This window comes from Pleurodeles waltl, chromosome 10, assembly GCF_031143425.1.
Source record: "Pleurodeles waltl isolate 20211129_DDA chromosome 10, aPleWal1.hap1.20221129, whole genome shotgun sequence".
NCBI lineage: Eukaryota > Metazoa > Chordata > Amphibia > Caudata > Salamandridae > Pleurodeles > Pleurodeles waltl.
In genome coordinates this window covers 204,018,647-204,043,702 of record NC_090449.1, presented here as the reverse complement: position 1 = coordinate 204,043,702, position 25,056 = coordinate 204,018,647, and the positions used below count along the sequence as shown (strand labels likewise).

The 25,056-nt window shown below is 45.3% G+C and overlaps 1 protein-coding gene across 2 annotated transcripts in view; it reads right to left on the bottom strand.

Annotated features, from left to right (window-relative positions):
* GSPT1 (G1 to S phase transition 1) overlaps positions 1-25,056 on the bottom strand; it is a 560,974-nt gene that overhangs the window by 460,100 nt on the left and 75,818 nt on the right. The window contains exons 3-5 of one of the 2 annotated variants that reach the window (XM_069210181.1): positions 18,300-18,341; positions 6,090-6,317; positions 1,560-1,593 (exon numbers count right to left, since the gene is read on the bottom strand). In XM_069210181.1, coding sequence (XP_069066282.1) covers positions 1,560-1,593; positions 6,090-6,317; positions 18,300-18,341 — 304 coding nt within the window. The remainder of the gene's footprint in view (positions 1-1,559; positions 1,594-6,089; positions 6,318-18,299; positions 18,342-25,056) is intronic. The other variant, XM_069210182.1, reaches the window with a different exon arrangement.

The window sequence follows — 25,056 nt, the reverse complement described above, 5'->3', positions numbered from 1 at the left end:
TTCTGCCGGCATCAGAGTCTGCGTCACACAACACCCATCCAGCTCTGTTGGAGTAGGGGATTTCAATGGAGATGGTGCCGCCCTTGGGCTCGGTGAAGGTCTGGATCCCTAGGTGCCCAGTCTGCACTAAGGCCGAAGCAACCGACAGAACCGGAAGAGGCCCCTTCCAGTTTAAGGTTTAGGGCTGCCTAAAAATGAGGTGCATGGCCACTTAAAACTCAGGAGTGGACAGGGGTCGTTCAAGCTCGTATAAAACTCGGAGGCGCAGGGGTCGTCCCAGGCGCAGGTTCTACAGAACGAGGACTAGAGTGTCAAAGCTACCTAGTCTTGTCAGCAGACAGACAAGGATAGGTCAAAGAATGTTTTGACTTCTTGGACTTCTTATGCCTCGACTTGCCCCGAGGACTTGGAGTAGGAACGATGACTATGGAGGACTCCATGACCAATCCCGGGACCTTCCCATCGACCGAGATTAACTTGAGCAGAGTCAAGCGCCAGGCCACCATCAATTTCAGGAACCACTCTCTCAAAGCCGTCTAATGCAAAGCCCGACTTCGGGTTATTGACGCGCTCCAAGCACCGACACACAAGGTGAGGATCCATCACAGACATTGCTCGATGACAGCACCTACAAGGCTTGAAGTCAGTCTTTCTGGAGGACATCAACATCAACATCTCAGGAGTAGAACACTGAAAAAATGATCAATAAAAAGTATTAAAAAATAAATTAAAAAAAAGGCCAGTCTGTGGTAGCTCTCTTCGGATCACCGTTTGCTGGCTCAGAAAGAATAGAACTGACATCAGAGCGTTAGGGTGGCACCTATATAGGAACTGTGATGCCTTATCCGGTGTGGACGACGCAGATAGCAGACGCGGAGCTGGTCGACTTCTCCCAATGCTATGCAGGGGTATTGCTCACAAATATCTTCCTTATCCAGTCTACCGCCTGGAAAGAATTTAAAGTAAAGGTAAGTAATCAGCAGCTACAAGTCTGTATCAGATCAAGCAAAGCCATAGGTCTTCTATTTTTCAAGATGATGGCTGAGGTCTCAAGCCCTGTTGTCCTCTCTCCATCTTATGCCCACTCTCCTAGGAAAATCTGTTCACCGATGTGCTTTTTTTCCCCACTCTCTCCCTCCACCCCTGTGTTCTTTAGTGAGAGGAGCACAGAGGCCTGTCTGGCCTGCAGATGAATCTGACAACTGGTAAACACAGAAGCCTCGGCCCCTCTATGTAAGGCCGACATCAGTGGTAGAGTACGGACTACGGGCTTGGACTGGTTTTGGATTTCTTACAGTAAAGCACTGTTAACTGAATGGAAACAAAGTATCTTTTGCCATCAATAGGGCACTTTCCATGATACCAGTTTTTATGCAACATTATCATACACAGCACAACTGTCACAAATTTTCTTTACTCTGTCAATATTTTATCTGACAGACACAAAGGGTAGGTATTATTTAATAAATTAGAAATTACACATTTTTTATGTGGCTCACTTTGGAAAGTTTAACTATCAGTAGTAGAAAGACCTACAAATCAAGTAAATATTTACTTACATTATCTGTCCTCCAATCGTCGATTTACCAGCATCTGATGGACAAAGAACACCCATTATTGACACAACAGAACAGCATTTCTTTGAAACCAACAGATCAAGAAGGGTGAGGATGAGTTAAGCTTGAGAAGGAATGCGAGCACCAATGGTCTGCACTAATTCATGACCAAAAAGAGATTACCTAGCAAAATCAACAACAGCAGATATTATCCATTTGGGATTGACAAAATTGTTGTTTGACATGACAGATTATTTTGTTGCACAATTTTTACAGGTAAGCTGAATTGTTAGGTGAAAAAAAAAGTCTATACTGTCGAATTACATTAAAATGTAGGTTAAGCCTTAGCATGTGCAATCATCACAGGATCTGTGAAGGTAGATAATTTATTTAAAACCACTACAATTATATATCATCAGAGATGTGGGATTCCTATTGCCCGACACCCGGGACATATTGTTTAGGGTCAATGGCAACAAGTTTTCATGTTTATTTTGTCCTTGGGACAAGTAAGCCCACTCCCCTGCAACACAAACCCTTTGGCTGCTAGTTTACAGAGAAAGGAACTTGTATTTATGGTTCATTTATGAAAAGTGTTCAGTATTCGGGTGAGTGCTGCAACTAAACTTTTAAGGTCGCACTGCACTACTGACAGTGGTTCCAGGCAAAAACTAAACTGGAGAGAAGTGTACACACGTTTGAAAGTTAACAATATGAGGCTAAGTATAATGCTCCTTGAATGCTTAGACTAGATGCAAACGTTTGCAGAACCTTGTAAGCAACAGTGATGATTTTTTGTTTTCAAAATAAAATGTTCAGAAAATATAAAATGCAAGAAATGCAAGTAGGAAAAAATCATTTCGCTATTATGAAATTTTAGGTGCTTTTTCTTGGAGCGTCATTTAGTAAAATGTGTTCATGCATGCTAGTATTTTAAAAAAATATTCCTAATGGAAAATCAGTATAACCATTTTCAACAAGATTATGGGAAGCATGAAAATAAACTAGCACTGGCAAAGCCAACCAACCTGACATTTTTTGTGAGTCTTTTGGTTTCGTCAGTGTGTGTGTCTTGTTTTGACATAGCTTTAGTAACACTTTATTGTTGTGGGAGCTGTCGGGTCCTCACCATTGTAACAAACACTGGCAAAAAGAAAAAAATCATTTTTGGTCTCATTATGCCACACATTGATACCAGTGGCTTAACAGGCCCCCGCATCCTCCCCTCTGGGGGGGCCCCCTCAGCACAGCACCTGCCATCAACGAGTCTTGGGGGGGGTGAGGGAGGGGGGTGGCCTCAATGTTTTTTGCAGGGAGCCCCTCTCCTATTTTGTTACACCACTGATTGCCAAAGTAGTTTCTGGCACAGAGCAAAACTACTTTGTGTTACAATATGCTACTTGGGAAGAGATTAGAGAAGAGCTGGGGAAAATCCTTAAAACATGCAAGTTACTAGATTTGCAGACTCAAAGGCATGCCAGCCCTGCCACTATGCTTACTGCTTCCTCCAGTACAGGGCTTAAAAAAAATAAAAAAAATCATACAAATGTTACTAAACCTGCAGGTCGAGTAACTTAAATAATCTACTCAACCTAACTAATGTTCTTGACCCGAAAACGGGTCTCAAATTGTGTGATCCTAGGTAAATATTTTACAGAGTTGCCCTTTTCTTAATTCTCACATATGATTGCACCTTCAAAATATGCGCGCTCGGCATTTCTGCAGTACAAAAAAATCCTCTTTTGTTTGATTAAGCAGACTAAAGTTTGTGCATGCATCACAAGAATCTAGCCCACATATCTATGACTTCTTTTAGTTTACTAACAACATTGCCATCAGGGCAGGAGTGTTTCTCAGTTTGTTTAAACACTCAATTTTAATAAATATATTATTAAACCATGATGTGGTAACATATGGTCATCTACACACAGTAACTTTCCAAGAAATGTCCAAAAACATCTCCACTAGCTCGCACCTTTACCGATACACTATATCGTTTTATTAACAACCTGTGAAAATTGGGACTCAGGAAGCATATCCTTTGCACATCAACATGTAAAGTATTCTTATGTGTTTCCATCCTATTAAAATATTTTAAAAAATTCAATCACACAAAAACAAAAAGGGGCTTTCACAACTACTGAAATATATTTTGAAATGTTTGCACAGTCGAAGTTGACTTAGGCATTTAAATGTGTGTAAGAAAAAACGACACCCTACAGCCTTTTATTTTACATTCTTAGCAGCAGGACACACAGTTCACCTTACAAAGTTCTGGAACTCTGAAGTCAGAAGGAAAATTAATCGCAAGAAAAACTGACTTTTGACCTCTGTCTGTGACCACAGAGCAAATGTGACATAGGAATAACATTTAAAGGCATCTTTCATTTCCCTTCCACTTTTCAACTGAACAGAACACCTGTTCAGTGTCAACTGCCAGAAGGAAGAGTAAGTATTAAAAACAGCTCGACCTGATCAAATAAGACTCGCCAATGCCAGTGAGTTTTTCGAGCCCTGCAGCCCCAATATGTAGATCTGCAGAAAGGTGGCAAAATAAAGAAATTGCTATAGTAGGAATTGACACTGCAAGTATTCAAGTCATACTATAGTAGTAGCCCTGGCATAATCAAAGAGGCTATTATCAGAGCTCTTTCGTAATGAGATTTCTGCCATAATTTGTCGCCGTACTACATGGCACCAAAGGGACAAGTAGATTTAAGAACTAACCTGTCCCATGGACAAGTAGATATTTTATTAAATTCCACACCCCGTATCATGCATTACTACAGACATTACTAATTTTATTTGGGCCATCTGTCAAGAAGAGAAAGACTGCAAAATTTAATAGAAACCACCCTAACTTCCAATAATATAAATTTATGCAAGAGGCAGTATATGCAGTCCTGATGAGGGTCATCAGAGTAAAGCCTTTTTTTAAACCACAAGAGCTGCAGGGTCATAACAACCCTTTCTTTGCTATTTCGAACACTGTGAAAGACACATTTAGAGCAATGGCCAAGATATACCGAAGGATTTAAAGATACAGATATAAAATTCCCTGGAGACAGAATCCTGAAAGTCCTCTGGATCCGGCAGAACGGAGCACAGTTTAGTGGAGTCTCCCTTACATGATGTGCAGTAGAAAATCTGAAGAACTGGAGCACCTCACAGACGTGTTTTAGGGGGTGGTGCAACCTGATAGACTAAACTTAAGTCTTAATCAATTTTATAAAATTTACTATATGAAGTTAAACTGAAAGGGCTAGGGCCTTTATGTTCTATGTCTATCATTGCACTGCTTTTTAAGGTATAGTGGGACTCCCATCTCAACGATAGGGAATGATTCAAGAATGTGAATCTATTAAAGTTCCAATTCTGGAGTAAGCAGAAGTTCACAAACACATAGTATAAAAAAAAGATAGTGACTTTCACATACCAGCGATCTAAAATCCACAAACTAGACTAGATCTATAGTGCTGTAGCAACAAGCATGCCAAGAAAGATGACCAACAGAAGTCAGAGTGGAAGACAGTTACACTCTGCCAATAAAAAGCACCAGTAGTTAAAAGTAGTACTCCGAAACAAATGAATTGGCTTACTTTCTTCAACTGCAAAGCTGAAAATTAGGTGGATCAAAAACGCATGCAGAAGAGCACACATTTCTTCACCTAACACTTGGCACATGACTGCACCAATATTCTGATGGCACAGTTAGAGTTAACTTTCCTCGCATTGTCTGTACGGGTCAGATTTAGAACTACATCTTCATTAAAAGACAATAAAGACACTATGAATGTTGTCGACTAAATAGTAAAATTATCAAACTATGCAAAGTTGACAAAGACGTCAGGAAACTAGTATTTCAACTCTAAAAAGGCGCAAAACTTCACCACTCAGTTACAGCCCTAGCACACACCCTCCCTTCACATGCTATGAGAGTGTTCAGTTTATTTAATATTAACTTTGTTTATTAAATATTTACAGGCTTTATCTAATACCTATTCTGCAGTATGTTCACAATGTGATACAGTAGCCAGTCCTTTTTTTTTTGGGGGGGGGGGTTGCCTGCAGTGTTGTGGAAGTACCACTAAATATTAAATCTTAGGTTATGCATTTGAATCCACTATGAATCTGCTATCTACACACATAGTGGCACAGTGGTTAAGATATCCATGATGCATGTTGAATCAGAACTAAGCCATAAACATGTTTTTTACAATGACATTTTTATATGTTCATATCGATAACTATAACTAAAACTCAAAACCTTATTACTAGATGCACCAACCTCTAAAAATTGCCCACGTTTACCTGTGGTGTACCTATTAGGTGCCAAATAATGGCACTCCTGTAGTAACTCCAAAAGCACCGGAATGCGAGGTAGTGACTCCAAAAGTATTGATTTACCCGGTTGTGAACTCAACTGCTTTTTTATTGGTTTTCCTAAAAAGAAAATTGCCTTCAACCAATACTCATTCACAATAATATTTTTTCCAAGATTACATTTAAATGAAAACCTATTTAACAACTTACCCACATGCCCGATGAATACTACGTTTACATGCTCTTTCTTCTGAGCACCTGGAGGCGGGGCTACTGTTTTAGGTAATTCAATTTCCTCCTCTTCCTCCATCATTTCCTGTGCACTGTCTTCAACAGGCCCCCCATCGCCTGCTGGCCCACCTCCCGGCTCAGCTTCACTTGGCTCTTCCTTATGATCCCACGTTTCTTCAGGAGACATTTCAGGCTCACCATTTTCTACTAGATTCAAACAACATTTTCACTTTAGTATGCTCCAAAATATTGATGCAGATTTAAATGTACTAAAAAGAATCTTGTGATAATACAAGCAATGAAAACATCAACAGCTCTAAACTATTGTCTTTTACAACTAGTTTTCATTGAATAGAAGTCCATCAACTTCACAAAAGTGCTACAGAACCTTTCACATAACAGTCGAATACTAGTGAAGTGTAGCTCATGACAGAAATTTCTTGGTTACATCAATTATTTTTTAAATCTCTCTCTCAAGTATGCAAGCACAGTAAAACAGTTACTGACTAAACCCTGTCTTCTAGAAAGGACCCAACTCCTTAAAAAAAAAAAAAAAAAAAAAAAAAAAGGCTGTGTAGTAGGCCTCCAAAACCATACTAATGGCAGAACATATGCGAAAACAAATGCCCAACACAAAAATAAAACATTAATCCTCAAGGTACACAGTAGAACTATGTTAGGTCAATATTATACTACTTCTGTAAGTGGGGACAAGATGAGCTTTAGAAAGCAAAGGTTTTAGTCTCCCTTGGCCATGATTCACCAAGTATTTGGAAAGGTGTTGTTGGGTGGTAATGGATGGAGGATCATAGATAATGAAAATGTCACTTACCCAGTGTACATCTGTTCGTGGCATCAGTCGCAGTAGATTCGCATGTTTTGCAATAGCTCGCCATCTGGTGTTGGGCCGGAGTGTTACAAGTTGTTTTTCTTCGAAGAAGTCTTTCGAGTCACGGGACCGAGTGACTCCTCCTTTTGTCTCCATTGCGCATGGGCGTCGACTCCATCTTCGATTGTTTTTCCCCGCAGAGGGTGAGTGTAGGAAGTTGGCTCTGTATGTGCTATTTCAAAGTAAGGAATAGCATGCACAGAGTCCAAGGGTTCCCCTTAGAGGTAAAATAGTGGTAAAAATAGATAATACTAATGCTCTATTTTGTGGTAGTGTGGTCGAGCAGTAGGCTTATCCAAGGAGTAGTGTTAAGCATTTGTTGTACATACACATAGACAATAAATGAGGTACACACACTCAGAGACAAATCCAGCCAATAGGTTTTGTTATAGAAAAATATCTTTTCTTAGTTTATTTTAAGAACCACAGGTTCAAATTCTACATGTAATATCTCATTCGAAAGGTATTGCAGGTAAGTACTTTAGGAACTTCAAATCATCAAAATTGCATGTTTACTTTTCAAGTTATTCACAAATAGCTGTTTTAAAAGTGGACACTTAGTGCAATTTTCACAGTTCCTAGGGGAGGTAAGTATTTGTTAGGTTAACCAGGTAAGTAAGACACTTACAGGGCTCAGTTCTTGGTCCAAGGTAGCCCACCGTTGGGGGTTCAGAGCAACCCCAAAGTCACCACACCAGCAGCTCAGGGCCGGTCAGGTGCAGAGTTCAAATTGGTGCCCAAAACACATAGGCTAGAATGGAGAGAAGGGGGTGCCCCGGTTCCGGTCTGCTTGCAGGTAAGTACCCGCGTCTTCGGAGGGCAGACCAGGGGGGTTTTGTAGGGCACCGGGGGGGACACAAGCCCACACAGAAATTTCACCCTCAGCGGCGCGGGGGCGGCCGGGTGCAGTGTAGAAACAAGCGTCGGGTTCGCAATGTTAGTCTATGAGAGATCTCGGGATCTCTTCAGCGCTGCAGGCAGGCAAGGGGGGGATTCCTCGGGGAAACCTCCACTTGGGCAAGGGAGAGGGACGCCTGGGGGTCACTTCTCCAGTGAAAGTCCGGTCCTTCAGGTCCTGGGGGCTGCGGGTGCAGGGTCTCTCCCAGGCGTCGGGACTTTAGGTTCAAAGAGTCGCGGTCAGGGGAAGCCTCGGGATTCCCTCTGCAGGCGGCGCTGTGGGGGCTCAGGGGGGACAGGTTTTGGTACTCACAGTATCAGAGTAGTCCTGGGGTCCCTCCTGAGGTGTTGGATCGCCACCAGCCGAGTCGGGGTCGCCGGGTGCAGTGTTGCAAGTCTCAGGCTTCTTGCGGGGAGCTTGCAGGGTTCTTTAAAGTTGCTGGAAACAAAGTTGCAGCTTTTCATGGAGCAGGTCCGCTGTCCTCAGGAGTTTCTTGTCTTTTCGAAGCAGGGGCAGTCCTCAGAGGATGTCGAGGTCGCTGGTCCCTTTGGAAGGCGTCGCTGGAGCAGGATCTTTGGAAGGCAGGAGACAGGCCGGTGAGTTTCTGGAGCCAAGGCAGTTGTCGTCTTCTGGTCTTCCGCTGCAGGGGTTTTCAGCTGGGCAGTCCTTCTTGTAGTTGCAGGAATCAGATTTTCTAGGGTTCAGGGTAGCCCTTAAATACTAAATTTAAGGGCGTGTTTAGGTCTGGGGGGTTAGTAGCCAATGGCTATTAGCCCTGAGGGTGGGTACACCCTCTTTGTGCCTCCTCCCAAGGGGAGGGGGTCACAATCCTAACCCTATTCGGGGAATCCTCCATCTGCAAGATGGAGGATTTCTAAAAGTTAGAGTCACTTCAGCTCAGGACACCTTAGGGGCTGTCCTGACTGGTCAGTGACTCCTCCTTGTTTTTCTCATTATCTTCTCCGGCCTTGCCGCCAAAAGTGGGGCCTGGCCGGAGGGGGCGGGCAACTCCACTAGCTGGAGTGTCCTGCTGGGTTGGCACAAAGGAGGTGAGCCTTTGAGGCTCACCGCCAGGTGTGACAATTCCTGCCTGGGGGAGGTGTTAGCATCTCCACCCAGTGCAGGCTTTGTTACTGGCCTCAGAGTGACAAAGGCACTCTCCCCATGGGGCCAGCAACATGTCTCGGTTTGTGGCAGACTGCTAAAACTAGTCAGCCTACACAGATAGTCGGTTAAGTTTCAGGGGGCACCTCTCAGGTGCCCTCTGTGGTGTATTTTACAATAAAATGTACACTGGCATCAGTGTGCATTTATTGTGCTGAGAAGTTTGATACCAAACTTCCCAGTTTTCAGTGTAGCCATTATGGTGCTGTGGAGTTCGTGTTTGACAAACTCCCAGACCATATACTCTTATGGCTACCCTGCACTTACAATGTCTAAGGTTTTGTTTAGACACTGTAGGGGTACCATGCTCATGCACTGGTACCCTCACCTATGGTATAGTGCACCCTGCCTTAGGGCTGTAAGGCCTGCTAGAGGGGTGTCTTACCTATACTGCATAGGCAGTGAGAGGCTGGCATGGCACCCTGAGGGGAGTGCCATGTCGACTTACTCGTTTTGTCCTCACTAGCACATACAAGCTGGCAAGCAGTGTGTCTGTGCTGAGTGAGAGGTCTCCAGGGTGGCATAAGACATGCTGCAGCCCTTAGAGACCTTCCTTGGCATCAGGGCCCTTGGTACTAGAAGTACCAGTTACAAGGGACTTATCTGGATGCCAGGGTCTGCCAATTGTGGATACAAAAGTACAGGTTAGGGAAAGAACACTGGTGCTGGGGCCTGGTTAGCAGGCCTCAGCACACTTTCAATTGTAAACATAGCATCAGCAAAGGCAAAAAGTCAGGGGGCAACCATGCCAAGGAGGCATTTCCTTACAGTGAGGTAGGAGTTGAATTGTAGTAATAGTGCCCATGCAATGGAGTGACTAACTATGCACCTATTTAAGGTTGAGATGATACATATATAAATAGTTGAAGGTAACTTCCAAACTGCTACAGGCTCCCGGGGAGGCGGGTGGGCACATGCGAATCTACTGCGACTGATGCCACGAACAGATGTACACTGGGTAAGTGACATTTTCAGTTCGATGGCATCTGTCGCTGTAGATACGCATGTTTTGCATAGACTAGTAAGCAGTTATCTCCCCAAAAGCGGTGGATCAGCCTGTAGGAGTGGAAGTAGTCTGAAATGTTCTTAATACGGCTTGACCTACTGTGGCTTGTTGTGCGGATAACACATCTACACAGTAGTGCTTGGTGAATGTGTGAGGCGTAGACCATGTGGCTGCCTTACATATTTCTTGCATTGGGATGTTTCCTAGAAAGGCCATGGTAGCACCTTTCTTTCTGGTTGAGTGTGCCCTTGGTGTAATGGGCAGCTGTCGTTTAGCTTTAAGGTAGCAGATTTGGATGCATTTAACTATCCATCTGGCTATACCTTGTTTTGATATTGGGTTCCCTGCATGAGGTTTTTGAAATGCAATAAATAGTTGTTTAGTCTTTCTGATGTTTTTTGTTCTGTCAATGTAATACATCAATGCTCTTTTGACATCTAATGTATGTAGTGCCCTTTCAGCTACGGTATCTGGCTGTGGAAAGAACACTGGAAGTTCCACTGTTTGATTTAGATGGAACGGTGAAATAACCTTTGGCAAAAATTTAGGATTGGTCCTTAGGACGACCTTATTCTTGTGTAGTTGTATAAAAGGTTCCTGTATTGTAAACGCCTGAATCTCGCTTACTCTTCTTAGGGAAGTAATGGCGATGAGAAATGCCACCTTCCAGGTTAGGAACTGTATTTCGCAGGAGTGCATGGGTTCAAAAGGTGGACCCATAAGTCTAGTTAGGACAACATTTAGGTTCCATGAAGGAACAGGTGGTGTTCTTGGTGGTATAATTCTCCTAAGGCCCTCCATGAATGCTTTAATGACTGGTATCTTATATAGGGAAGTTGAATAGGTAGTCTGCAGGTATGCAGATATTGCTGCAAGGTGTATTTTAATGGAAGAGAAAGCCAGGTTAGATTTTTGTAAGTGAAGCAAGTAACCCACTACATGTTCTGGAGTTGTGTGTGATGGTTGTATTTGATTAATATGGCAGTAGCAAACAAACCTCTTCCATTTACTTGCATAGCAGTGCCTGGTGGATGGCCTTCTGGCTTGTTTTATGACTTCCATACATTCTTGGGTAAGTTGTAAGTGCCCGAATTCTAGGATTTCAGGAGCCAGATTGCTAGATTCAGCGATGCTGGATCTGGGTGTCTGATCTTTTGGTTGTGCTGTGTCAACAGATCTGGCCTGTTGGGCAATTTGATGCAGGGTACTACTGATAGGTCTAGCAGCGTTGTGTACCAGGGTTGCCTTGCCCAAGTTGGTGCTATTAATATAAGTTTGAGTTTGTTTTGACTGAGTTTGTTTACCAGGTAAGGAAGGAGAGGGAGAGGAGGAAAAGCGTAAGCAAATATCCCTGACCAGTTCATCCATAGGGCATTGCCTTGGGACTGTTTGTGTGGGTATCTGGATGCGAAGTTTTGGCATTTTGCGTTCTCCTTTGTCGCAAACAAGTCTATCTGAGGTGTTCCCCAGAGTTTGAAATAAAGTGTTCAGAATTTGGGGGTGAATTTCCCATTCGTGGACCTGTTGGTGATCTCGAGAGAGATTGTCTGCGAGTTGATTTTGGATCCCTGGTATAAATTGTGCTATTAGGCGAATTTGGTTGTGAATTGCCCAACGCCAAATCTTTTGTGCTAGCAGGCTTAACTGTGTGGAGTGCGTCCCCCCTTGCTTGTTTAGATAATACATTGTTGTCATGTTGTCTGTTTTGACGAGAATGTATTTGTGAACTATTATTGGTTGGAAAGCTTTTAGTGCTTGAAAAACTGCTAGAAGTTCTAGGTGATTTATATGCAGTTTTGTTTGATGAACGTTCCATTGTCCTTGTATGCTGTGTTGATCGAGGTGTGCTCCCCACCCTGACATGGAAGCATCTGTTATTACGTATTGTGGCACTGGGTCTTGGAAAGGCCGCTGTAAAGAAATGGCTCCCTGTTGCAGTTACCCCCCACTTTTTGCCTGATACTGATGCTGACTTGACTGAGAAGTGTGCTGGGACCCTGCTAACCAGGCCCCAGCACCAGTGTTCTTTCACCTAAAATGTACCATTGTTTCCACAATTGGCACAACCCTGGCACCTAGGTAAGTCCCTTGTAACTGGTACCAAGGGCCCTGATGCCAGGGAAGGTCTCTAAGGGCTGCAGCATGTCTTATGCCACCCTAGGGACCCCTCACTCAGCACAGACACACTGCTTGCCAGCTTGTGTGTGCTGATGGGGAGAAAATGACTAAGTCGACATGGCACTCCCCTCAGGGTGCCATGCCAACCTCCCACTGCCTGTGGCATAGGTAAGTCACCCCTCTAGTAGGCCTTACAGCCCTAAGGCAGGGTGCACTATACCACAGGTGAGGGCATATGTGCATGAGCACTATGCCCCTACAGTGTCGAAGCAAAACCTTAGACATTGTAAGTGCAGGGTAGCCATAAGAGTATATGGGCTGGGAGTCTGTCAAAAACGAACTCCACAGCTCCATAATGGCTACACTGAATACTGGGAAGTTTAGTATCAAACTTCTCAGAATAATAAACCCACACTGATGCCAGTGTTGGATTTATTAAAAAATGCACACAGAGGGCATCTTAGAGATACCCCCTGTATTTTACCCAATTGTTCAGTGCAGGACTGACTGGTCTGTGCCAGCCTGCTGCTGAGAGACGAGTGTCTGACCTCATGCGGTGAGAGCCTTTGTGCTCTCTGAGGACAGAAACAAAGCCTGCTCTGGGTGGAGGTGCTTCACACCTCCCCCCTGCAGGAACTGTAACACCTAGCAGTGAGCTTCAAAGGCTCAAGCTTCGTGTTACAATGCCCCAGGGCACTCCAGCTAGTGGAGATGCCCGCCTCCTGGACCCAGCCCCCACTTTTGGCGGCAAGTCCAGGAGAGATAATGAGAAAAACAAGGAGGAGTCACTGGCCAGTCAGGACAGCCCCTAAGGTGTCCTGAGCTGAGGTGCCTCTGACTTTTAGAAATCCTCCATCTTGAAGAAGGAGGATTCCCCCAATAGGGATAGGAATGTGACCCCCTCCCCTTGGGGTGTACCCACCCTCAGGGCTAGTAGCCATTGGCTACTAACCCCCCCAGACCTAAACACGCCCTTAAATTTAGTATTTAAGGGCTACCCTGAACCCTAGAAAATTAGATTCCTGCAACAACAAGAAGGACTGCCTAGCTGAAAACCCCTGCAGAGGAGGACCAGAAGACAACAACTGCCTTGGCTCCAGAAACTCCCCGGCCTGTCTCCTGCCTTCCAAAGAACTCTGCTCCAGCGACGCCTTCCAAAGGGACCAGCGACCTCTGAATCCTCTGAGGACTGCCCTGCTTCGACGACAAGAAACTCCCGAGGACAGCGGACCTGCTCCAAAAAGACTGCAACTTTATCCAAAGGAGCAGCTGGAAAAGACCCTGCACCCGCAGCCCCCAGGACCTGAAGGACCGGACTTTCACTGCAGAAGTGACCCCCAGGAGTCCCTCTCCCTTGCCCAAGTGGAGGTTTCCCCGAGGAAGCCCCCCCCTTGCCTGCCTGCAGCGCTGAAGAGATCCCTTGCTCTCTCATTGACTTACATTGCGAACCCGACGCTTGTTCTAACACTGCACCCGGCCGCCCCCGCGCCGCTGAGGGTGAAATTTCTGTGTGGGCTTGTGTCCCCCCCGGTGCCCTACAAAACCCCCCTGGTCTGCCCTCCGAAGACACGGGTACTTACCTGCAAGCAGACCGGAACCGAGGCACCCCCTTCTCTCCATTATAGCCTATGCGTTTTGGGCACCACTTTGAACTCTGCACCTGACCGGCCCTGAGCTGCTGGTGTGGTAACTTTGGGGTTGCTCTGAACCCCCAACGGTGGGCTACCTTGGACCAAGAACTGAACCCTGTAAGTGTCTTACTTACCTGGTAAAACTAACAAAAACTTACCTCCCCCAGGAACTGTTTAAATTGCACTAAGTGTCCACTTTTGAAATAGCTATTTGTGAATAACTTGAAAAGTATACATGCAATTGAAATGATTCAAAGTTCCTAATGTACTTACCTGCAATACCTTTCAAACAAGATATTACATGTTAAATTTGAACCTGTGGTTCTTAAAATAAACTAAGAAGATATTTTTCTATAACAAAACCTATTGGCTGGATTTGTCTCTGAGTGTGTGTACCTCATTTATTGTCTATGTGTATGTACAACAAATGCTTAACACTACTCCTTGGATAAGCCTACTGCTCGACCACACTACCACAAAATAGAGCATTAGTATTATCTATTTTTACCACTATTTTACCTCTAAGGGGAACCCTTGGACTCTGTGCATGCTATTCCTTACTTTGAAATAGCACATACAGAGCCAACTTCCTACAGCCGCCCTTTGTTTAAATTTATGTTGTTCCACCACAGAAGCGAGAGGTAAGTTTGGCGGTCTATTAACACCAGATCTAGAAGGTGACCCTGTGCTTGTGACCATTGTGATGCTAGGCACTGTTGTAAGGGCCTCATGTGCAGTCTTGCGTTTGGGAAAATGGCTATGCATGAAGACATCATGCCTAGGAGTTGTAATATCATCTTTGCTTGTATTCTTTGTGTTGGATACATGCGTTGTATGATGGTGTTGAAATTTTGAATTCTTGTGGACTTGGAGTGGATACTCCTCTTGATGTGTCTATTATGGCTCCCAGGTATTGTTGTACCTTGCGCGGCAGAATTTTGGATTTTGTGAAATTGACGGTGAACCCTAGTTTGAAGAGTGTTTGTATGATATGATTTGTGTGATTTGAGCACTCGATTAACGAATGGGCCTTGATTAGCCAGTCGTCTAGATATGGGAACACATGTATTTGCTGCCTTCTTATGTGTGCAGCGACTAACGCTAGACATTTGGTAAAGACTCTTGGTGCGGTTGTTAATCCGAAAGGCAGTACCTTGAATTGGTAATGTATTCCCTTGAATACAAACCTTAGGTATTTCCTGTGCGATGGGTGTATTGGTATATGGAAATAAGCATCCTTGAGGTCTAAAGTTGCCATGTAGTCGTGTCGTTTTAGCAATGGTAACACTTCTTGTAGTGTGACCATGTGAAAGTGGTCTGATTTGATGAAAGTGTTCACTACCCTGAGGTCTAGGATTGGTCTCAGCGTTTTGTCCTTCTTTGGTATCAGAAAGTACAGTGAGTAAACTCCTGTGTTTATTTGTGTGTTTGGCACTAATTCGATTGCATTCTTTTGCAATAGTGCCTGCACTTCTATCTCCAGGAGATTGGAATGGTGTGTTGTCAAATTTTGTGCTTTTGGTGGTATGTTTGGAGGGAATTGTAGAAATTCTGTGCAATAACCATGTTGGATAATTGCTAGAACCCAAGTGTCTGTAGTGATTTCCTCCCATGCTTTGTAATAATGACTTATTCTTCCCCCCACTGGTGTTGTGTGGAGGGGGTAAGTGACATGTGAGTCACTGTTTAGTAGTAGGGGTTTTGGGGCTCTGAAATCTTCCTCTATTCCTAGGGAATTGCCCTCCTCTATATTGTCCCCGAAAACCTCCTCTATACTGTCCCTGGTAACTGGACGGTGTTGCTTGTGAGGTGCTGGCTTGTGTGCTGTGACCCCGAAACCCCCCTCGAAAGGGTGTTTTACGGAATGTGCTGTAATTCCCTCTGCTCTGCGGGGAGTAGAGTGCGCCCATGGCTTTGGCAGTGTCCGTATCTTTTTTGAGTTTCTCAATCGCTGTGTCCACTTCTGGACCGAACAGTTCTTTTTCGTGAAAAGGCATATTGAGAACTGCTTGTTGAATCTCTGGTTTAAATCCAGACGTTCGGAGCCATGCATGCCTTCTGATAGTTACAGATGTATTAATTGTCCGTGCAGCTGTATCTGCAGCGTCCATGGAGGAGCGGATCTGGTTGTTGGAAATGGTCTGTCCCTCCTCAACCACTTGTTTTGCCCTATTTTGTAAGTCCTTGGGCAGATGTTCAATGAGATGTTGCATCTCGTCCCAGTGGGCTCTGTCATAGCGCGCAAGTAGTGCCTGCGAGTTCGCGATGCGCCACTGGTTTGCAGCTTGTGCTGCGACTCTCTTACCAGCTGCATCGAACTTGCGGCTTTCTTTATCTGGGGGTGGTGCATCTCCAGATGTGTGGGAGTTGGCCCTTTTCCTAGCTGCTCCTACAACGACAGAGTCTGGTGGCAGCTGTGTAGTGATGAAAACCGGGTCTGTAGGAGGCGCCTTATACTTTTTTTTTCCCACCCTTGGTGTGATTGCCCTACTTTTGACCGGCTCCTTAAAGATTTCTTTTGCGTGCCGGAGCATACCAGGGAGCATAGGCAGACTTTGGTATGAGCTGTGGGTGGAGGAGAGTGTGTTGAATAAAAAATCATCCTCGACCTGTTCTGAGTGGAGGCTTACGTTGTGAAATTGTGCTGCTCTAGCCACCACTTGAGAATACGCGGTGCTGTCCTCTGGTGGAGATGGCTTTGTAGGGTATGCCTCCGGACTGTTATCCGACACTGGGGCGTCGTATAGGTCCCATGCGTCTTGATCTTGGTCACCCTGGCTTATGGTGGTGTGAGCTGGGGAGTGTGATGGAGTTTGTGCTGGTGAGACGTTAATCACGGGCGGAGGAGAGGGTGGTGGGGTAACTCTTTTCACCACTTTTGGTTGTGGTGTCTGTTCAGTTTGGAACTCCAACCTTCTCTTTCGTCTAATGGGGGGAAGGGTGCTTATTTTTCCTGTCCCCTGCTGTATGAAAATACGCTTTTGCATATGGTCCACATCAGTTGATTGTAGCTCTTCCTCAAACCTATGCTTTTGCATTTGGGAGGTTAGCGAGTGCTCTTCTGTATAAGAGCCTGAAGCTGGGTCGCTTGCAATTTGTTTCGGCACCGAAACCCTGTCTGCGTGTTTTTTCGGCTCCGAGGTGACTTTTTTCTTTTTCGGGGCCGAAACCTCTCTGCGTCGATCTTCTTCGGTGCCGCTGTCTCGGCGTCGAGCCGTGTCCACACCGGCATCGAGGCTTGTCTCCAGCACTTTCTCGGTCCCGAGAAGGCTGCGTGCCGGTGTCTCGACTGGAGTCGGACGATCTCGGCACTGTTTGGGCCTTTTTCGGTGCAGACGGTCGGTCACCGAATTTATGGGTGGAGCCATGGCCTGATGGCAGTGGCGTCCCCTGGGCCTTGTAAATCTTCCTCTGTGTGGTTTGACGTCTTACTCACGGTTTGTGTATCGTCGAATCCTTCGGAGTCTGAGTCTTGGATCGAGAAGGCACCTTCCTCTTCTTGTTCCTCGAACTCTCGGTGGGCTGTCGGCGCGGACGCCATCTGAAGTCTTCTGGCTCAACGGTCTCGGAGTGTTTTTCGGGACCGGAACGCACGACAGGCCTCACAGGTGTCTTCACTGTGCTCAGGTGACAGGCACAGGTTACAGACCAAGTGTTGGTCTGTATAGGGGTATTTATTGTGGCATTTGGGGCAGAAACGGAACGGGGTCCGTTCCATCGTCGTTCTTCAGCACGCGGTCAGGCCGACCAGGCCCCGACGGGGGATCGAAAAACTACCCCGAAGGGCACCGGAGCTCTTCGATCTTCGATGCAGTGTTGAATCTAACTACGCCGATCCCGAACGCAACAATACCGACGAAAATCTTCGGAAATTAGCTATCTTTCCGTTCCGAAACTCGGAGCGACAGGAACACGTCCGAACCCGATGGCGGAAAAAAAACAATCGAAGATGGAGTCGACGCCCATGCGCAATGGAGACAAAAGGAGGAGTCACTCGGTCCCGTGACTCGAAAGACTTCTTCGAAGAAAAACAACTTGTAACACTCCGGCCCAACACCAGATGGTGAGGTATTGCAAAACATGCGTATCTACAGCGACGGATGCCATCGAACATGTGGTTACTAGCATAGAAAGGTTGAGAAGTGATTCTTTTGGAACTTCCACATACTCTTAAAAAAAGCACAACTATTAAAATTAGCAAGAAAAAAGTAGCAGTTAAAAGAACAGTGCACTGCACATTCTGTTTGTGACTCAGGGTGGCAAGTGCCTGGAAGAAGATGTGCAGCATAGTAAGCCCATGTTTTTGATTGATCTTCTGAGCTCTATATGTATTGTATTTAAACAAAGTGTACAGTGTTACACTACGGAAGTACACATACCAGTTTAGTAAATGAATGAGATGCAGCAGAGATGGGGATGAGAGGGATTGAGCATAGGAGACAGGACAAACCAAAAAAGACACAATCACATAGTACTTCCTTACCAACATGTTCTGAAACGTCCATGTTAACTGTTAGATTGGGACCTATGACCAAAGAAAAATATAGATAGGTTAGGCAAGTAGAAACACAATTAGCTTACCTGTATCTGTGTCCATAAATGGGAGAATTATTCCATGCATGTGCTTTATTAACAGAACACACTATAGCATGTATTATTCAATGACAGTAAGCAAAATAGAAGAGCAGCTAGCTTAATAAAAGCCCTGCACAAGAAGTAGAACTCAAAAGCAAAGGAGGAGAAAAACTACCATCACATTGCAATGAGGTTTGCCCACTAGCACATCTGTTCTGGAGTCATAAGCAATACATTTTTGTTTATCAATAGTATGCATGGACACCCATCTAGCTGCACTTCAAATGTACAGATTGGAAACATAACTCATGAATGCAGCACTAGTAGGTAACAGTTTGCCTTTAAGTAGCCTGCTGTTATTAAGGTTAATATCCACCTATTTTCGTTATAGACTGCTCCGTTAATGCCATGGCTGTACTATTCACACTATTACATTTACAAAGCTTGTGGTTATGTGTAGGGAAATGACTCTCTTGGCATGGTTACCCCCTAACATTTTGCCTTTTATTGATGCTAGTTATGATTGAAAGTGTGCTGGGATCCTGCTAACCAGGCCCCAGCACCAGTGTTTTCCCTAAACTGTACCTTTGGTCACACAATTGGCACAGCCCTGGCACATAGATACGTCCCTTGTAACTTGTACCCCTGATACCAAGGGCCCTTTGGCCAGGGAGGGTCTCTACGGGCTGCAGCATGTGTCATGCCACCCTGGGGACCCCTCACTCATCCACACTGCCTCACAGCTTGTGTGTGCTGGTGGGGAGTAAATAACTAAGTCGATATGGCACTCCCCTCAGGGTGCGATGCTCTCAACCCACTGCCTGTGGTAAAGCTAAGTCACCTCTCTAGCAGGCCCTACAGTCCTAAGGCAGGGTGCACTATATGAAAGCTGAGGGCATAGTTGCATGAGCACTATGCCCCTACAGTTTCCAAGCCAAACCTTAGACAATGTAAGTGCAGGATAGCCATAAAAAGTATATGGTCTGGGAGTCACCACAGTTCCATATTGGCTACACTGAAAACTGAGAATTTTGGTATCAAACTTCTCGGCACAATAAATCCACACTGATGCCAGTGTGTAATTTATTGAAACACACACACAAAGGGCATCTTAGAGCTGCCCCCTGAATACCAGTCCAATTCCTAGGGCTAGGCTGGCCAGTTTATGCCAGCCTGCCACAACCAGGCGAGTTTCTGGCCACATGAGGTGAGTGCCTTTGTCACACCGTGGCCAGGAACAAAGCCTGCACTGGGTGTAGGTGCTTCCTACCTCCCCCTGCAGGAACTGTAACACCTGGCAGTGAGCCTCCAAGGCTCATGCTTCAAAGGCTCATGCCTGTTACAGCACCGCAGCTAGTGGAGATGCCCGCCCCTCTGGACACAGCCCCTACTTTTGGCAGCAAGTCCAAAGGAGATAATGAGAAAAACAAGGCGTCACCTACCAGTCAGGACTGCCCCTAAGATGCCCTGAGCTGAGGTGACCCCTGCCTTTAGAAATCCTCCATCTTGGTTTTGGAGGTTTCCCCAATAGGAATAGGGATGTGCCCCCCTCCCCTCAGGGAGGAGGCACAATGAGGGTGTAGCCACCCTTAAGGACAGTAGCCATTGGCTACTGCCCCCCAGACCCACCCACACCCCTACAATTAGTATTTAGGGGCGACTCAACCCAGAAAATCAGATTTCTGCAACCTACAAGAAGAAGGACTGCTGACCTTAAAGCCCCACAGAGACGATGGAGACAACAACTGATTTGGCCCCAGCCCTACCGACCTGTCTCCACACTCAAAGAACCTGCCCAACAACGCATCCAGCGGGACCAGCGACCTCGGAGGACTGACCAGCACCTGAAGGACCAAGAACCTCCCAAGGACAGCAGCTCTGTCCAGAAACCGCAACGAAATTGCAACAAAGAAGCAACTTTAAAGAGCCTCACTTCCCGCCAGAAGCGCGAGCCTTCACATTCTGCACCCGACGCCCCCGGCTCAAGTTCAAGACAACCAACACCGGAGAGAGGACTCCCAGGTGACTCCAACAACGTTGACACCCTGAGTCGACCTCCCTGCATACCCACGGCGACACCTGCATAGAGGATCCAGAGGCTCCCCCTGACCGCGACTGCCTGGTAAAGGAACCCAACACCTGGACCAAGCACTGCACCTGCAGCCCCCAGGACCAAGCCTGCATTGCCAGAGTGACCACCGGGTCCCTCCATCGCTTTCAATAGCAAACCAGACGTGTACTTTGCACACTGCACCCGGCCCCCTTGAGCCACTGAGGGTGTGTTTTGTGTGATTGTGTGTGTCCGGCCCCCCCAGTGCTCCACAAACCCCCCCTGGTCTGCTCCTAGAGGACGCAGGTACCTACCTGCTAGCAGACTGGAACCTGAGCACCCTTGTGTGTTTTGGACTCTCCTTTGACCTCTGCACCTGACCGGCCCTGGGTTGCTGGTGCAGTGACTTTGGGGTTGCCTTGAACCCCCAACGGTGGGCTGCCTATGCCCAGGAGAGTAACTGTGTAAGTGCTTTACTTACCTGAAAAACTAACCAATACTTACCTCCCCCAGGAACTGTTGATTTTTGCAGTGTGCACTTTTAAAATAGATATTTTTCATTTTAACCAAAACTGTGTGTACTACTGTTTTAAAGTTTTATCCTTACCTGTGTGACGTACCTTGCATTTTATGTACTTGCCTCAAATCCTGAATCTTGTGGTTCTAAAATAAAGAAAATATATTTTTCTATCTAAAAACTATTGGCCTGGAGTTAAGTCTTTGAGTGTGTGTTCCTCATTTATTGCCGGTGTGTGTACAACAAATGCTTAACACTACCCTCTGATAAGTCTACTGCTCGACCACACTACCACAAAATAGAGCATTAGTATTATCTAATTTTGCCCCTATCAACCTCTAAGGGGACCCCCTTGGACTCTGTGCACACTCTCTCTTACTTTGAGATAGTATATACAGAGCCAACTTCCTACATTATGTTTTTTGTGTCCGAGTCGTCTCATAGCCCTCTTGACAAAGTTAGAAGAAATGTTTCTACCAGAGATCCGGAAAAACAGCCAGAAAAGAAAATGATTTGTAAATGTGAGATGATGTTTGCAGTGAAAAATGCATTTCTAAGGATACTTAACTGTGATGGAATAACATGCAAGAAAAATACCTTCAAACTCACTCACACTGCAGGCTTAATTAACAACAAGATAAGCTACTTTCCATGACAGATGCTTTAAGTCAGTTTGTGACAGGCTCCAAATTGAAGACCTATCAATTTTGATAAGATGTATAGTTCCCATGTACAAGACTATATACTAATTAAACGGTAAGGCTCAAAGGCCTTCCAGAAAGTCTTTTATAACAGCGAAAACAAAAAAAACTTCTGCAATGTTCTTTTCTTTTATGAAGTACTGTTTTCTCCTGGAGTACGAGAGACAGACCCCTCCTAGCTGACACCATATGATGATTGAGTGGAAGGACATCTGTACCCTTTCAGGCTGTTCATGTAATGAATTGGAAGTTTACTGTGACTGTATTGAAGGTACCAGGGGGTCATATGTATGGACACATTTTCACATAAGGACAGAATGGGTAAAACTCTTCGCTACATCTGGCCCCAGGTGTCAGGCAATAATTCTCAATTACAGCATGCTGGGATAGAAAAACTACAGTTCATCCAGATATCACCACTCTCACAAGCCATCCAGGATCATTGTCATCCAACTTGAGAAGCAATGAACTTGGAGGATGATGTTCCTAAACAGTCTATCAAAAGGAGCATTCTTTACAGATCAAGGCACTGGAAACCTAGATGCAAAACCATGCCATTTTCGGCTTTAAGTAACAAGCACTCTGATGTGAAGGGTACTCTAAGACCAAAAGGAAGTCTTTCAGAGCCTGATTTAGTAAACATGCACCCTTTTTTAAGGGGCATCAGCTTAGGACAAAGCTCTTTGGCTACTTTGATAAGGTGAATCTGAACTCAATGCCTCTCCCACATTTGTTGATATAATGCTTTGTGATTATGCTGTCTGGCTGAAGAACATGAACGATACAGGTATTAACAGAAAAAGTGTATTTATTTATTTTTGTTTTGTTTTTTAGGGCTAAAGGGGCTGTGCTTACCTCAAGCATGCACATGTGATTCAGTATCCTCATGGAGGATTCTTACCCTTAATGCATGATGCTGTTGTATGCACCAATCTAATGTTAACTCATGCTCCTGTAGGCTTAAAACAAACACTGTTTAGCTACATATTGCAAATGGGTTCCAAGTAAGAGGTGCTCAGCTCGAGAGATGGTATAAAGGAAAAACGTATACAAACTTAACACGCTGGTTTGACAATCAATCTAATACATAATGCCAAAAGCCAAAGGAAGAGATCTAAACTAACTCACAAGAAAGCTGTCAGTAAAATATGAACTCCAAGCCGTATTTAACAGTTTGATAATATTAATTATCACTTGATTATCCATTTTTACAATGATAGTACTAATTTCTAATATTCACATAATTTCAAGGATTTGGTGTATACAAACTAAACTGAACTGGGTTTTTGTTGCAGTACATCCCCCACCCACCCCTCCACTTTTTGCCTTGTTCTTTCATGCAACTTTGACTAAAGTGCACTGGGTCCCTGTCAACCAGGTCCCTAGTGCCAGTGTTCTTTCCCCCAAAACTGTGCAATCTGCAAAACATTTAGCAACATCTTTAAGTCCCTAGTAAATGGTACCCCCTGGTAACTAGGGCCTAAGCCACTAAAGATGGACCCTGAGGGCTGAAGTACGGATTGTGAGAAGCAGATCCTGATGCCCTCAAATTACAAGGACTCTGAAGAGCTGCAAAAGCAGAAGAGGAGAAAAGAAGCAGCTGACCGGGTACCAACCCCACCCACCTGCCTACATCCCATTGAAATCTGCACCAAAGTCAACTCATCCTGCATCAGTGACTTCAGAAAACCGGGAGGACTGACTGCCTTCAATAAAGACTCAAGACCTCCTGTGAACAGCGGAACTGTTTACCAGCAAACTCCAAAGAAGGGACTCTGAAGTCTCTGGAACCGCCAAAACCTGACACATGAAGTCACCACTGCACCAGACATCTACGACCCAATTTGATGTGAACCACTGGTGCCAATAACATTCTCCAGCCCTCCAGCTGCTGAGTCCATTGTGGCTTTAACCTTTAAGAGACCTTTAATCCTCTAATTATGAGGAGATCACTGCCTTCCATTATGTTCAATGTGGTTACGAAGATATTAAAATTGAGCAGTCTGTAAGCAGACTCAGATTCTCTGCTCGGCTGATAGAGAAGCTCTGGTGCAGCAGGATTTATTTTGAATAAATCTGAAGACCTCCATTAACGGACTCCTTTTTTAAAAAAATTTTTTTTTTTTTTACTTAAGATGGATTTTGACTCTGCGGTATCATCTGGTGCTAAAAACCGGAATGTATGTGGACACTTCGTCGGTTCTAGGAACCGCAGTGAAGGGGCAGTGTGGACACCTACATATACCGAAGCACACACCTACAGAGTGATTTGTTTCCTGAGTCAGATTTGTGAGGGCCGTTGTAGGAAGTTGGCTCTGTATGTGCTATTTCAAAGTAAGGAATAGCATGCACAGAGTCCAAGGGTTCCCCTTAGAGGTAAAATAGTGGTAAAAATAGATAATACTAATGCTCTATTTTGTGGTAGTGTGGTCGAGCAGTAGGCTTATCCAAGGAGTAGTGTTAAGCATTTGTTGTACATACACAGACAATAAATGAGGTACACACACTCAGAGACAAATCCAGCCAATAGGTTTTGTATAGAAAAATATCTTTTCTTAGTTTATTTTAAGAACCACAGGTTCAAATTTAACATGTAATATCTTGTTTGAAAGGTATTGCAGGTAAGTACATTAGGAACTTTGAATCATTTCAATTGCATGTATACTTTTCAAGTTATTCACAAATAGCTATTTTGAAAGTGGACACAGTGCAATTTTCACAGTTCCTGGGGGAGGTAAGTTTTTGTTAGTTTTACCAGGTAAGTAAGACACTTACAGGGTTCAGTTCTTGGTCCAAGGTAGCCCACCGTTGGGGGTTCAGAGCAACCCCAAAGTTACCACACCAGCAGCTCAGGGCCGGTCAGGTGCAGAGTTCAAAGTGGTGCCCAAAACGCATAGGCTCCAATGGAGAGAAGGGGGTGCCCCGGTTCCAGTCTGCCAGCAGGTAAGTACCCGCGTCCTCGGGGGGCAGACCAGGGGGGTTTTGTAGGGCACCGGGGGGGACACAAGCCCACACAGAAATTTCACCCTCAGCGGCGCGGGGGCGGCCGGGTGCAGTGTTAGAACAAGCGTCGGGTTCGCAATGGAAGTCAATGAGAGATCAAGGGATCTCTTCAGCGCTGCAGGCAGGCAAGGGGGGGCTTCCTCGGGGAAACCTCCACTTGGGCAAGGGAGAGGGACTCCTGGGGGTCACTTCTGCAGTGAAAGTCCGGTCCTTCAGGTCCTGGGGGCTGCGGGTGCAGGGTCTTTTCCAGGCGTCGGGACTTAGGTTTCAGAGAGTCGCGGTCAGGGGAAGCCTCGGGATTCCCTCTGCAGGCGGCGCTGTGGGGGCTCAGGGGGGACAGGTTTTGGTACTCACAGTCGTAGAGTAGTCCGGGGGTCCTCCCTGAGGTGTTGGT